The sequence below is a fragment of the Anabrus simplex genome, chromosome 1 (genome assembly GCF_040414725.1).
Source record: "Anabrus simplex isolate iqAnaSimp1 chromosome 1, ASM4041472v1, whole genome shotgun sequence".
NCBI classification, from domain to species: Eukaryota; Metazoa; Arthropoda; class Insecta; order Orthoptera; family Tettigoniidae; genus Anabrus; species Anabrus simplex.
The window spans coordinates 470,202,235-470,216,864 of NC_090265.1; the positions used below are offsets into that span (position 1 = coordinate 470,202,235).

Below are 14,630 nucleotides of genomic sequence, written 5' to 3' on the forward strand. Positions count from 1 at the left end.
TATCATCACCAACGCTCCTTGGTACGTCCGAAACAAACAGTTACATCGTGAACTTCAGTTAGACACTTTGGAACACGTGATTTCAATGCACGCCAAGACGTTCTTCAAGAAACTCCAAAATGTGCCTGGTGCTGTGTTCTTCGCCCTTGGAAAACGATCCACACTTCCACGCCGGATTAAAAGTAGACTTCCTCAAGATCTTTTACTTTCGCCAAGAGAAGAATCTGAAGATGAACAGTGAGTGTTTGTGTATATCAAAAATAAAATAAATCAACGTGTACGACTTTCCAATCGAGTGCTATTGTTGCTCAGTGCTTCTTTTATTCAACTGCCAATTTACTTTTCAATGCAATATCAGTATAACAAGCATTCCCAAGAAAATAAGAGTTAACTTGACTAGAAAAACTGGAACATCCCTTTGTGTTAGTGACCAAATGCTTTTTTTATTTTTTTATTTTATTATCTGTGTGTGTATATTTTCCAGCACTTTATTACAAACTCTCCTCACTTATTCTAGTTACAGAAGGGCCTACAGGAGGTCGACTTCAAATCTCGTCCTTAGAAAGTGATTATTTTTACCTTGTTTTGTACTAAGATTTTTGTTGTTGTTTGTTTGGTTTTTAATTTTATCTCTTGTCAACAGTAATCTGATATAGCATGTATTTATGCTGAACGATTAAATACTACATTAAAAAAATGTAGGGAAACATAGTAACACGTTCTACAAACATTGTGATATAATTCAAAATCTTCTGACAGTCATCAGTACGCCCTCTGTCGTACATTAAATAAAAGCAACAATTCCAGTGCCACCTCAAATATATTCGGCCACTATACAAAAAGCAACATAAACACGCATAATTCTGAACAATGTTACACATTCAGTACTTTGTATGTCCACCTTGATGTTTTAGGACCTATTCCAGTCGATTCGGAGTACTGGCGATAACTTTCTTGTAATAATCAGGGCTTAATGCCGCCCATTCTTGTAGCAGTCTCCTCTTCAAGTATCTGAAGGAAATTGGCCGCCGCAATTGCAGAGCTGCCTTCATTCGACCCCATACCTTCTCGATGGGATTCAGGTCGGGTGATTGTGGTGGAGTTTCAAGACCTTCGGGCAGTTGTACAACAGCCACTCCCTGGCAAGTTACGACTTGTGTTTGAGGTCGATGTCTTGGTAGAACTTGAAAGTATACTGTATACCAAGTTCTTCCGCAAATTGTCACAAATTGTTTTTGAGGATAGCCAAATACCCCCTTTTTTGTCAAAGTATCTTCAATGAAACTCAGTGCACCAACCCCGTTCGATGCTACACATCCCTACACGATTGCTCTTCCTCCACGATTTTTTCGCCGTTGCTTGTAAATTGCTTGTTCTCAGTTCCTCGTGACGTTTCCGCCACACAAATTGCTTTCCATTCACCCGAAGACTTTGAACTTTGACTCATCAACAAATAACACATCCTCCCACCAAGCACTGGGTTTGCGTACGAAGATTTTTGCGAACGCTAGCCGGTTGTTTTTATTTACTGCACTAATGTATGGTTTCCTCCTAGCTCTTCTCCGAAAGAACTCATTCCTTCGCAGTGCTCTTCGCACGGTATCAGTACCCACTTTCTTTCCACACTCCTCTAAAACAGCTGCTGCCAGTTTCGGAGCACTAATTTTCGGATTTCGTTTTCCATTCTGAAGCACAACCGCTCCTTTCGTTGTGTCAGCCTTCTTGGTCTGCCTGTCTGGGGAATTGAATCAATTCTGTCTTCATTTTTGCATCGTCTTATTATATCTCCAATTGTTGTTCTGGTTATGTTAAGCATCTGCGAAATCTTTCTATGCGATATACCTCGAGCACGATGGAATATCAGAGCTGGTGTTCTTCAAAAGTGGTATTGTGTTGTCTTTTGCACCCCATTTGATACCATTCCGCAACACTGCACGACGTGTCTCGCGGCACCGCACTCCTGAACTGAACGTTTTGCAACGCTATCTGCCCCGTCTCTGTCAATGAACACAACGGCAATTCCGGCCTTTTCGGGTGACCGAATATATTTGAGGCGTGTCATTTCACCCATGTCCACTATGTCCTTTCTTTTACAGCATACTGTACATCAATGTCCGTGATTCCTCTTCGGCCTAAGCAACCAAATGTAGTTTCATAACTTGGACACATTTGGTTTCACATTCGGCTCATGGGTGCGTTAGTGTCATCACTTTTTCGCGGATTTTATCAGTGGCCGAATATTTATGGGAGTGACTGTACCAAATTTTGTCCAGGAAGGCGACCGGTTCGGACAAAGTTCTGTGATGGTGTGAGGTGACATCAATATTGATGGCCGTACGGATCTTGTTGTAATCTCACCGCTGCGGGGTACATCGAAGATACTGCTACAGCATGTGTTGGTTGCTGCATACGGTGTTTGCCCTGAATTCGTACTCATGCACGATAATGCCAGGTAGCACGCATCACCAGATCTGTCTCGCGAGAACTGGACATTCAAGAGATGGAATGGCCAGCAGTGAGTCTCGACCTTAATCCCATCGATTTTGTGTGGGATAGGCTTGGCAAGTGTTCGTGAGCGTCCTGTTCCACCATAGACTCTCCAAGACCTCGAACAGGCTCTCATTGAAGAATGGGACCTGATACCGCAACGTGACCTCCGTCGACTTATACGGAACATGCAACGTAGGTGCCAAGGTGAGATAAATGATCGTGGAGGACATACACCATACTGATGCTCTCCAACCGTGATAAAAATCCACCCTGGAGAACTGTTATCACTTTGTTTTCGCTCCTACAGTATTTGGACATTTCCGTTTGTGTTCTGAAAATGAACGTGAATCCATCGATGTTCTTTTGTATACTTCAACGGTAAAGAATGAAGGTTTAGTTGGTAATATATCTGGGTGTGAGGTATTGTTTTGTGGAGCATGGCATACGTTCAAAAACATGTTCCCCCTTTTTTTTTAACTGTGTATACAGTATATCACAATTCTCCCATACCACTGTTTTTTTTTTTTTTTTTTTGCTAGTTGCTTTACGTCGCACCGACACAGATAGGTCTTATGGGATAGGAAAGGGCTAGGAGTGGAAAGGAAGCGGCCGTGGCCTTAACCAAGGTACAGCCCCAGCATTTTCCTGGTGTGAAAATGGAAAACCACGGAAAACCATTTTCAGGGCTGCCGACAGTGGGGTTCAAACCTACTATCTACCGAATACTGGATACTGGCCGCACTGTAGCTAAGTGACTGTAGCAATCGGGCTCGGTCCCATACCACTGTCAAGGGTCACCTGACGACAAGCAAAAATAAGAGTATAGCAAAGCAAAGCAAAGTCACCTCCGTACAGGCCATGAAGGCCCTTGGAGGAGTGGAAGGTAAAGGCTTCCACCATTGTTAACCTCGGCACGTGATGGGGTAGAGTGATTCGCTCTACGCCCGGCCGCCTTTGCCCCCAGGAATTAGCCTGGTACTCATGTTTGGCGTAGGCTGAATGAACCTCAGGGCCATATGCACCTCCGGAAGGGGAAATCTCGTTCCTTAAAGTTTACGACTTCCTGACGGGGATTCGAACCCACGTCCTTCCGGGCGAACCGAGCACGCCTTTACCGCCTCGGCCAGGCAGCCCCTAAAATAAGAGTATACTTGAGTGAACATTAATTAAGTTCGATATCCGCATCCGCGAATTGTTATCCGCGGATATTGTAAATATTATCAGCAGAATTATCCGCACTGCCATACAGTTTGCATCTGCCAAGAGAGGAAGTTCGCGGTTATCCACATCCGTGCAGGGCTCTACCAATTGGAGTATGCGTACAGTGTGTGGGGCCTCGCCAGGATTACTTCATTCGAGAAATGGAAAACATCCAACGGAAAGCAACACGACTTGTTCAGGATGATTTTCGACAAGAGGGTAGTGTTACGAAAATGTTACAATCTTTGGACTGGGACGAATTGAGACTAAGGAGACGGGTTTCTTGACTAAATCATGTGTTCCAAACTGTCAGTGGAGAGATGGTGTGGAATGACATTTGCAGACTATTGAGTTTGAGTGGAGCTCGTAAAGATAGGAAAGATACGTGTTAGTATGGCGTTAAACCAATAGAAGCTTGAAAGTATGTTGTGTTGCGTTGTGTTGTGTTGTAATGTGTTGCGTTGTTATGTGTTGTGTTGTGTTGTGTTGTGTTGTGTTGTGTTGTGTTGCATTGTGTTGTGTTGTAATGTGTTGCGTTGTTATGTGTTGTGTTGTGTAGTGTTGTGCTAATAAAATTCGATATGGTTTTTGTAGTTATCTTTCTCTAGCTCATAAAGTCACAGTTATTACGATGGATTTCGAACTTCTGAGGATCGATCTTCAAACAAGCGTGATATCTTTGTTGTTGTGTTTATAATGCGGAGGGAAATTAGATCATATTGTGTGTACTGTAATAGCTATTCTAAAGATACCTACTGTTCCCCTTTAGAAAAGAAGGGGCTCTTGGCAAGAAGGGGATCCAGCTCTTTTGTGATCAGAAGAGCGTTCTCATGAAAGCTGGCGAAGTCGTTGACGAGGATCTTCTTGATCAGATCTGGATCCCGCAACAATAAGGCTGGAGATCGGAATCGAAATATGCCAACATATGGTTGATCCTCATTCTTCCTAAAATAAGAGTACAATTATTGTCACAGTGTGTTCACTGGTTATAGCATGATAGAGACATGATAACAAGTGTTAATAAACTTAGTATCAATAGGCCTACTACTTCCTGACAGAAAAAGTAATTGGCTGAAGTCCACTGGGTACACGCGTGGTCATAAGGAAGGAGCACATTCTTATACAAATTTCTTGGTTTTTAATATTTAAAGGTCTATCCACAGTCTGCCAATACAAGAGTCCACTTCTATGTTCCAGGAAGAGTTTAAATGATAATACAGTAAAACACCGGTATAACGCACTTCAAAGGATCACCTATTAGCCGGGACCGTGCATAATAATAATAATAATAATAATCATCATAATAATAATAATAATAATAATAATAATAAAGTTCGTGTGGCTATTTCTAGCCAGGTGCAGCCAATGTACGGCAGACCCTCCGATGAGGGTGGGCGGCATCTGTCATGTGTAGGTAACTGCGCGTTATTGTGGTGGAGGATAGTGTTATGTGTGGTGTGTGAGTTGCAGGAATGTTGGGGACAGCACAAGCACTCAGCCCCCGAATCATTGGAATTAACCAATGAAGGTTAAAATCCCCGACCAGGCTAGGAATCGAACCCGAGACCCTCTGAACCGAAGGCCAATACGCCGACCATTCAGCCAACGAGTCGGACATAAAACAGGTGACAAGTATTATAGGCGGGATTCGAACACAATATATGGGATACATTTTAAAAGCTTTATATATGAGATGTACAAGGACCTGAGAAAAATGCGTAGTATGGGAGATAGTGTATCAAGCGAGCGCGTATAATCAGGATTTCACTGTTTAATGATCAAGTGTTCACTGCACAAACACCCAGCCCCCGAGCCATTGGAATTAACAAATGAAGGTTAAAATCCCCGACACGGCCGGGAATCGAACCCGGGACCCTCTGAACTGAAGGCCAGTACGCTGACCATTCAGCCAACGAGTCGGACAACATTCCTGCTACTTTCATGTGAATAAGATATGCAGAGTCCAAATGACTTTCACTCGCATGAAGTCGCTATGAAATAAATAGAACAGTACAATTTTTAATTCCTCTTCCGGATTATAATAATAATAATAATAATAATAATAATAATAATAATAATAATAATAATAATAATAATAATAATAATGGCTCTATAAACTACTTATAAAGGACTCTTTACAGCCACTGCCTAAATATTAATTTTACTTATAGTCGGAATGGAAACCTGGTTCAAAATTTTAGAATCAATTACGGTAAGAGGGGATACGACTAAACGAACTATAGTCATTTATGCCATCATGCGTAAAATGGACTTCATTTTTGCATGAGTGGAAAGATTTAAGCATAGGGTGTTAGCCGAGTGCTTAAATTACATATACGACTGCTGAAAGGTTCACGCCGCACAAGTTGTATACTTAACAAAAATCTCAATTTTATGGGAAGAAACATATTAAAAAGAAGTAAGGTTAAAACTGTTTGGATTTATCGTTAACATTGTTGTAGTAAGTGTGGTATTACACATTATAGTTGTGCCTCATTTGAAGCACGTGAAGAAGGCTGTGATTCTTAGTAGGCTATGAATGTCTAGGGAAAGAGAAATATTGCAATGAACTGTTCATTTCTCCTTCAATATAATCTATCTGTTAGGCCATCAGCCCAGAGGATGGTTGGATCCTCAAATAGCACCACCCAAGGTTATGCGATTACGAGAAAACCGCAATAACAATTGGGAACATGCATCATTTTCAAAAATATTTTTTTTGAAAAGTACACCAATGAAATAGTACGTAAACGTATTACATTGTGGTATGTTGCCTTGTTTTCTACCATTAAAAAAATATTTAATAGTGCCTTTCCGCAAGGCGAGTGAAACGGCCTCTGACGTAAGCGGCGCGCTGTGACGTCACGATCCAGTACCGCATGGAGCTCTACCAGCCGTTGTGCATCAGCCGTTGCTAAAAGCCGATTGTTTATTATTCATGATCGTGAATAACTTCAAAATGACAGAAAAAAGGTTCCAAACAGCACAATCAGACAATCTATCATGTGTAAATGTCATCATTCTTGAAAAATAGTGACTTTTGTGGCCGCAGAAATTCGCGGATAACAAGCAAGTTTGTAAGTGGCGTCTTTTATATACGTGCAATGTACTGTAACCCATAGTATTAGGATAACAACGAACCTGGATAGAAATCACACAACTTTCAACATTTCCTTCTAGACTGATTCCCCTATTAAAGAATAATATTACATTTTCGGGCTTTCAGCATTAGTAAATTAAGAAATCGGATTTCAGCACTAACATAAACATATAGGTAGAATTATAGTACTAGTCCGCTTCCGTGGTGTAGTGGTTAATGTGTGCCACTCCCGGAGGCCCGGTTTCGATTCCCGGCTCTGCCATGAAAGTTGAAAACAAATAATACGAGGGCTGGAACGGGGTCTACTCAGCCTCGGGAGGTCAACTGAGTAGAAGGGTTTCGAATCCCACCTCAGCCATCCTCGAAGTGGCTTTTCGTATTTTCCTACTTCTCCTCCAGGCACCTAAGGCCACGGCCGTTTCCTTCCCTCTTCCTTGTCTATCCCTTCCGATCCTCCCATCCTCCAACAAGGCCCCTGTTGAGCATAACAGGTGAGGCCGCCTGGGCGAGGTAATGGCCCTCCTCACCAGTTTCATCACCATACTCAAAGTCTCACGTTCCAGGACACTGCCCTTGAAGTGGTAGAGGTGAAATCCCTCGCTGAGTCCGAGAGAAAACCAACCCTGAAGGATAAACTGATTAAGAAAGAAAGAAAGAAAGAAAGAAAGAAGGAAAGAAAGAAAGATCAGAGTACTATAGGGCTATAATCTATCATTCCCAAAGAAATATATATGTATGGTTGGGACAACTGGCCTACCCACTTCCGGGGCCCATGAAAGAGAATTAAATATCTTTGTGGAGGGAAAAATTTAAACATGATAAAGATAAATATGACTTCATCTAGTTTTCACAAGTCGGGCTGAGTGGTTCAGACTGTTGAGGTGCTGGCCTTTTGACCCCAACTTGGCAGGTTCGATCCTGGTTCAGTCCGGTGGTAGTTGAAGGTGCTCAAATACGTCAGCCTCGTGTCGGTAGATTTACTGGCACGTAAAATAACTCCTGCAGGACTACATTCCTGCACATCGGCGTCTCCGAAAATCGTAGAAGTAGTTAACGGGGCGTGAAGCCAATAACATTAATTGCATTTGGCTTTTAACAAGCTGAGCATATCAGAAAAGAAAAGTGTCCTGGTGACATTTTAGTCGCTCAATACAGGAATGTCTTTGGGTGCTGTGACTTTTACTTTTTTTTTTTTTTTTTTTTGCTGTTTGCTTTACGTCACACCGTCACATATAGGTCTTATGGCGACGATGGGACAGGAAAGGCCTAGGAATTGGAACAAAGCGGCCGTGGCCTTAGGTACAGCCTCAGCATTTGCCTGGTGTGAAAATGGGAAACCACGGAAAACCATCTTCAGGGCTGCCGGCAGTGGGGTTCAAAACGCACTATCTCCCGGATGCGAGCTCACAGCTGCGCGCTCCTAACCGCACGGCCAACTCGCGCGGTATTTTTACCCTTCGGTTTATTGACTTGGCTTGTATAACCTAAAACTTAGGCTAAGTTGGATAATATTTTAAACACCTACATCACTATTTTCACCTGTGTGCAATTATGTTATTTATTTCATTAATATTATGATAATTATTATAACTGAGCATTGTTAACTTATAAGACCCCAACAGACAAGCATTGGTTTTGTGTAGAGTTATACATTTGTTTCCTTTCATGATGTACACGCCTATTCTTTGTTACATTATAGAGTATTTAGACATAGCCTAAATTTTTTTACCAATTAAGCTCTTCAATAAAGACATACATAACTGTCCCATGCCAAGATATATTGGTAGAATTAGAGCTGTCAAAATGGTTCATAACCCCTTTAATTTATTATCTTGACATGGATCATCCAAAACATAGGTCAGGTTTGGAGAATACTTTAATAATCAGCATTATTTAATGCACTGTTTATTACTTTCATATTCCAAGATGTAATTGAAGCATTTAAATAAAGCATCATACATTAAAATTTAAAGTTTTACCACTAGAACAGCTGACATGGAAAAGTGATTTGAAAATTCAAACAAATTCATCTTACGTTAAAATCTTCAAAAAAATAAACTGTAGACTTTTCCGATATATCACCAGCATTTCTCCAGCTCGCCAAAGTCCATTTCTCCCTAGTTTTAGCGTCTTTGGAACGTTTATAAACAATTTGTTTGGTATGGTATGCGATGTGCTATTGCACATCGGAACTCTACACCATTTATAAGTTTTCTGCCTCACTGTCTGCGCAGGATTCATTTTAAGTCTAAAATACACCACTGAGATTATTATCCGATGTATAGACCTCGAATTTAACCATACTAGACACTAACGTAAAGTAGAAATACGCGAAGTGTATCCTGCTTCTCACAGCACACTATGTGTTATTTCGTCTGCTAATTCAGTCAACCTGTACGATGACGTCAGGCCAATGAGATCGCGTACTTGCGTGACGTGACATTTTCGTAGATTTTTATCATATTTGGAGTTATTATTTGTACATTCTGATCACATTTTTGAATTCTGCATGCAATTTTGAATCAGATTAGCATATTTTTAATTAAAACCCCGGATCATGCATGTTCCCTATTGGTAGCACCAAAATGAGGCGGACTAGGCAAGATGAGGAGTGAGATAGTTTACCATTGCTTTCTTCTCTGGGTCAGAAAGTACTACTGCAGCACGAATGACCCTATGAGCAACACTTTTTCATAACAATCAGACACACAGGTCGTGCTATGAATTTCATTACTCAGCTCTAACCTCAGCAGCTTCCATATTGTTACAGCCATGGATGAGACTGGGACTTCGGTGGGAGCTACATTTAGCTCTGGCCTGCGCCAAGAGACAAATGCAAAATTACTTCATCCATCAAGACATGGCAGTAGGCGGCTTCAGTACATAGGTCTCTTTAAAATGCTTGCTTGTTGTTTAAAAGGGTCTAACATTTAGGTCATCGGCTGTCACTTAAAAAAGAAAACTGGATTAGGTTGTATACAAAGTATATAATGAAGGTAATGAAGTATCTTTAGGTACATTGTGAATGTGGTGATGTAATACACTAGTCCGTGAAATGTGCGGTTAAGTAACTTTATTTGACAGTGTCCAGAGAAGGCCGACTTTTCCAACGCAAAACTGTCTAGAAAATGCCTGGTTTCTATTGTAATAGTAGAGAAAATTATTTCTGATTATGAATGATTTATCACTGATATTATAAAATTAATTTTCCTACACATAAGAATGATATTTTTAGAACGACATAAGCTCCTACATTAAATTATGAAAATTCGTAAGTACTTACCAATATATATCCTCCATCAAATTACCCACCGTCTTCTGCACCATAAATACCGGCTTGTAGTTTCCGAAGAACAATTTAGGCTTCTCATGATGAACTCCACGCTTTTTCCAGTAGTTATAATTCCATGTAAAATAGACGTAGATAATGACGATAATGCTAGTAATGGCAGCCGCCACCTCTACCGACATCCAACTCAGCAACATCCTTATAAGAAAAGAGAAACTACAATTACACGTTTATAGGGTATCCCAGTTTGCCTCGCTATCTCTCCATGGTTGAAAATATATTATTTTCTTGGCAGTATCGTTACAAATTTCTTCCCATAAGACAGTCTAAAATTATTAGTTTGAAAGAAATTTCATCAAACACGTCATGACGCTCCATACGTATTATCTGCTATCCCAAGAAAACTTAACTGCGTGATACGTACGCAGATTTGAATGATTAAAAGCCGTCTCGACTTCATCGAAAATAGTAATATAACTGTAGAAGTATTCACAAATTGAAACATACTACAAGGTAAAAGAGGATTCTCCTTCCTATATTTATGATATCGGCAGAAATTTTGTGACTATATTAGATCAGAACAGAGATAGCGTCCGACTTGTGATCTCAAGGTCGTGGATTCGATCTCATCAGAAGTAGTGAGCGAACCTATTACGGCCAAGTGACGAAATTAACTCACCCTTAGGAAGTGTACAATAGAGTTCCACTTCCACACTAGCTGACAGTGCAATCCAAACATCGATATTTGAACACAAACCACCTAAATAGCACCATTTCAAAAGATCTACCGTGTGTAGCTGGGGTCATACAATTATTATTATTATTATTATTATTATTATTATTATTATTATTATTATTATTATTATTATTATTATTATTATTATTATTATTATTATTATGGGAGTAGGTAGAAATATGAGATAGGGTAGCTATATGAGATATGAAATTCCGCTCCCTGGGTGTTAGCGGTGGTGGTGATTATTGTTTTAAAAGGAAGTACAACTAGCCAACTATCCTGTATTAACACTAATCAGAGAGAAAAAATGGAAGGTGTCGGACACTTCTAAAAATGAAGATATCGGCCAAAGAAAGACAAGGGCCACGAAGGGCGTGAATACATAGACTCCCTAGCCCTCGGAAACCTAATAGCTTCAGGGTCGAAAAAACAAGAGTTGACCAAGGGAGGTCGGTACGGATAGATAAAATTGAGGAGCCTGCCGCAAGCAAGTGGAAGCAATGCCAGGATTCAGCAAAGGGCCCCATAGTCTCAATCCACGCTTCCAAGTTTGGAGCTCCTGGGGCTCCCTTTTAGTCGCTTCTTACAACAGGCAGGGGATACCGGGAAAGACATCCGGCCGTAAAACCATGCTGAGTAAATTCATCTCACCACATCACCGACCCTGTATCAAAAAACAGGTCTAAGGGGTAGACATGCATGAGGTAAAAATCGATAGGGAATCTGCCCTAAATGCAGATCAGTTGTGATTGATTGATTGATTGATTGATTGGTTGATCGATTGATTGATTGATATTCCCAATAAAAATAGTGTGTCTGTGATCTCTTCACGTTTAGTTTCACAAATTACGGGAGGATCGGTTCTTCACTATCTTCTACGTCCTGAAGCTGACACATTCGATCGTATATGAAACTCGAGAATATCGTTGTGTTTTTTTTTTCCTATGCACCGGGCGAGTTGGCCGTGCGCGTAGAGGCGCGCGGCTGTGAGCTTGCATCCGGGAGATAGTAGGTTCGAATCCCACTATCGGCAGCCCTGAAAATGGTTTCCGTGGTTTCCCATTTTCACACCAGGCAAATGCTGGGGCTGTACCTTAATTAAGGCCACGGCCGCTTCCTTCCAACTCCTAAGCCTTTCCTATCCCATCGTCACCATAAGACCTATCTGTGTCGGAGTGACGTAAAGCCACTAGCAAAAAAAAAAAAAATTCCTATGCCTACGCTCTCGCTATTGCCGAAACGTGGACCAATAATGAACAAGAGGCACTCCCTATTGCGTATTTCTGTTGTGGTTGTAATGTGATGTGTTGTATATTGATGCGTATTGCGAACACAAACATCCAGTCCCCGAGCTAGAGAAATTAACCAGACGTTGCTAAAATCCCCGGTCCCACTGGTATTTGAGCCCGAGGCCCTCTGAACCGATGATCACTATACTGCCCATTCAGCCAAGTAGCCGGACAAATGTAGGACATATTGATATGTTATGTTCGGTACATAGCGCAATACATTATGTTGCATGAATCTCTATATAGTTCCAAGATCATTGTATTATCCGTTTGAGAGATTTGATTTCTTCCGGTGAAATAATTTGAAAAGAAATGTTATGATTCTCAACCACCACAGAAACACGCAATAGAGAATGCATTATCATAAGTTCTTAATTTGACAGACAGTGAACTCAAACTGAAAAGGGGAATATGCAGATTACCTTACGACTGGTAGTGTGTTCTCACCACGAATGTCTCCAGTCAACTGCCGCAATTGAAACACTTAAGTCCTCATTTTATATAACGGTCTCGCCCTTGACAATGTATTACACTGGTTATCAGAACTCATCTGGTAATGCAGCTTCATTGCCAAGGATCATTTGCCTAGAAGAGTGCTATGGGTGCTCCAAAATCTGCTCGCGCACATCGTAAAGAAGCACCACTGACGTAAATTCGACTACGACCCAATAAACATCTTCTTGTACAATTTTAGGGCATTAAATTCCAAAGACCGCGATACTACTTTCCTCGTTTAAAGGATCAGTTACGATAGTAACACTTTGGCTGAAGGACTTTCACCTATTCCAAGACTTATGTCTTCTTTCCAACTGACGTATTTATCAAAATAACTCATTTCATTTAGTGACCAGTGGAAGATGGGAGGACCAGTCCCTAGACTAAGGGTAGCGTGCCTGTCTCTCACCGGCAGGATCTGGGTTCGATTCCCGGGAAGTCCAAAGATTTTACCTGGATCTGAAGACTAGTTCGAGGTCCACTCAACCTATGTGAGATTAATTACTGAAGTGCTTTCTGACGGTGAGATAACAGCCCCAATCTAGAGAGGCAAGAATAACTCCCGATAGATTCGTGGCGCTGACAACGTCTTGCCTCGTAATCTGCAGGCCTTCGGGCTGAGGAGCTTCGTAGGCTAAGGCACATCAGGTATTTTGTGCCATATGGTTTGGGGATGGGGTGAGAGGGAGGAGGATGGCAGAGTGATGGGCATACAGAAATGCAAATCTTTTCCAGACTATGACATAATCCATTAAACAGTTCAGGAAACAACCAATCTACCCATACGGCTTACTCTAGGATATAGTCCACTGCCGCTTCCTTCCTAATCCTGGCCTTACTCAATATTTTACACAAAAATTCACCCACTACGAGTTCATGAGGCTGATTACCTAAATGTCATTTGACTTCTACGTGAAACGAAAAAGACACTTTTGAAATATTCCCAGCATATTTTTCTGGTATTAAATAAGAAAATTTAGATTAAAATAACTCTGATATAGGACCATGAGTTACGGTTTGATATTATACTCTACTTAAATAAATAATTGTAATGCTTATTTTATCATTTCAGTGTAACGGTTACTACAATAACCAGAGACGCCGGCAGCATGCTATTTGCAGGTGTGTGTGTGTGTGTGTGTGTGTGTGTGTGCAGATCCTGGTGGTCCAGGGGGGGGGGGGGAGCAGGGGATTCTTTGTACAAGAAGATAATGAATTGTCAATTTTTTCCAGCGAAGATATGTCCCAGTTTTACGGTTGGACACCCATCCTGGCGCCAACATATGTGGTGGTATGTATTCACTGTGTTTTTGTGGTGGTTGATAGTGTGGTGTGTTGCATTTTTTTACAATTCATTTTACGTTGCACCGACACAAAGAGGAAAGGGCTAGGAGTGGGAAGGAAGCGTCTGTAGCCTTAAGTGTGTTGTATGTACTTAAGATGAACACAAACAACCAGTCCCTGAACCAGGGAAATTCACCGTACACTGTCAAAAGCTCCGACCCGGTTGGGAATTGACGTGAGGGCCTCTGACCTGAAGACCAGTTTCTTATAAATCAGCCAAGGCCCCGGACAAGAAGACGAAATTATGACTCATTTGAAAAGTTGTCTGTATCAAGCTTTAGTGGAGAGTGGAGAGTTCGCGCCATATAGTTCTTTTCTGGTATCCCCTGAGTCAGAAGGAGACGACTAATGAAAACTTCGAACATGATTAAACGGACGATTTTGAACGTGGAAGACAAATTATGTGTTGTATTGTCTACATTTTCCTTTTGGCAGTCTAGTAACGTTATTGTAAATGTGTCATGGTAACAGAGTTACAGAATCCAATCAAACCACGAGCTTTCTTTTGATCTAGTCCTAAGTTAGGACGCATGTAAAGCATTTAAATTACGTTGTGCCCTGTTTACTATGATATTAATATGGTCCTTTTGATACGTTTTATCTTCATTCGTTACATTGACACCAATGACTCCATTTTCCATATAGCCCTACTGTACATATTGATTTCATAGACCACCGGGCGAGTTG

General features: G+C 41.1%; 1 protein-coding gene across 1 annotated transcript in view; it reads right to left on the reverse strand.

Annotated features, from left to right (window-relative positions):
* The window catches only part of LOC136867379 (cytochrome P450 6j1), a 72,789-nt gene extending 60,160 nt beyond the window's left edge, over positions 1 to 12,629 (reverse strand). Inside the window, exons 1-3 of the mRNA XM_067144561.2 lie at positions 12,527 to 12,629; positions 10,074 to 10,277; positions 4,447 to 4,635 (exon numbers count right to left, since the gene is read on the reverse strand). Coding sequence (XP_067000662.2) covers positions 4,447 to 4,635; positions 10,074 to 10,276 — 392 coding nt within the window. The 5' untranslated portion in view covers position 10,277; positions 12,527 to 12,629. The remainder of the gene's footprint in view (positions 1 to 4,446; positions 4,636 to 10,073; positions 10,278 to 12,526) is intronic.
* Between the last annotated feature and the right edge of the window lie 2,001 nt (positions 12,630 to 14,630).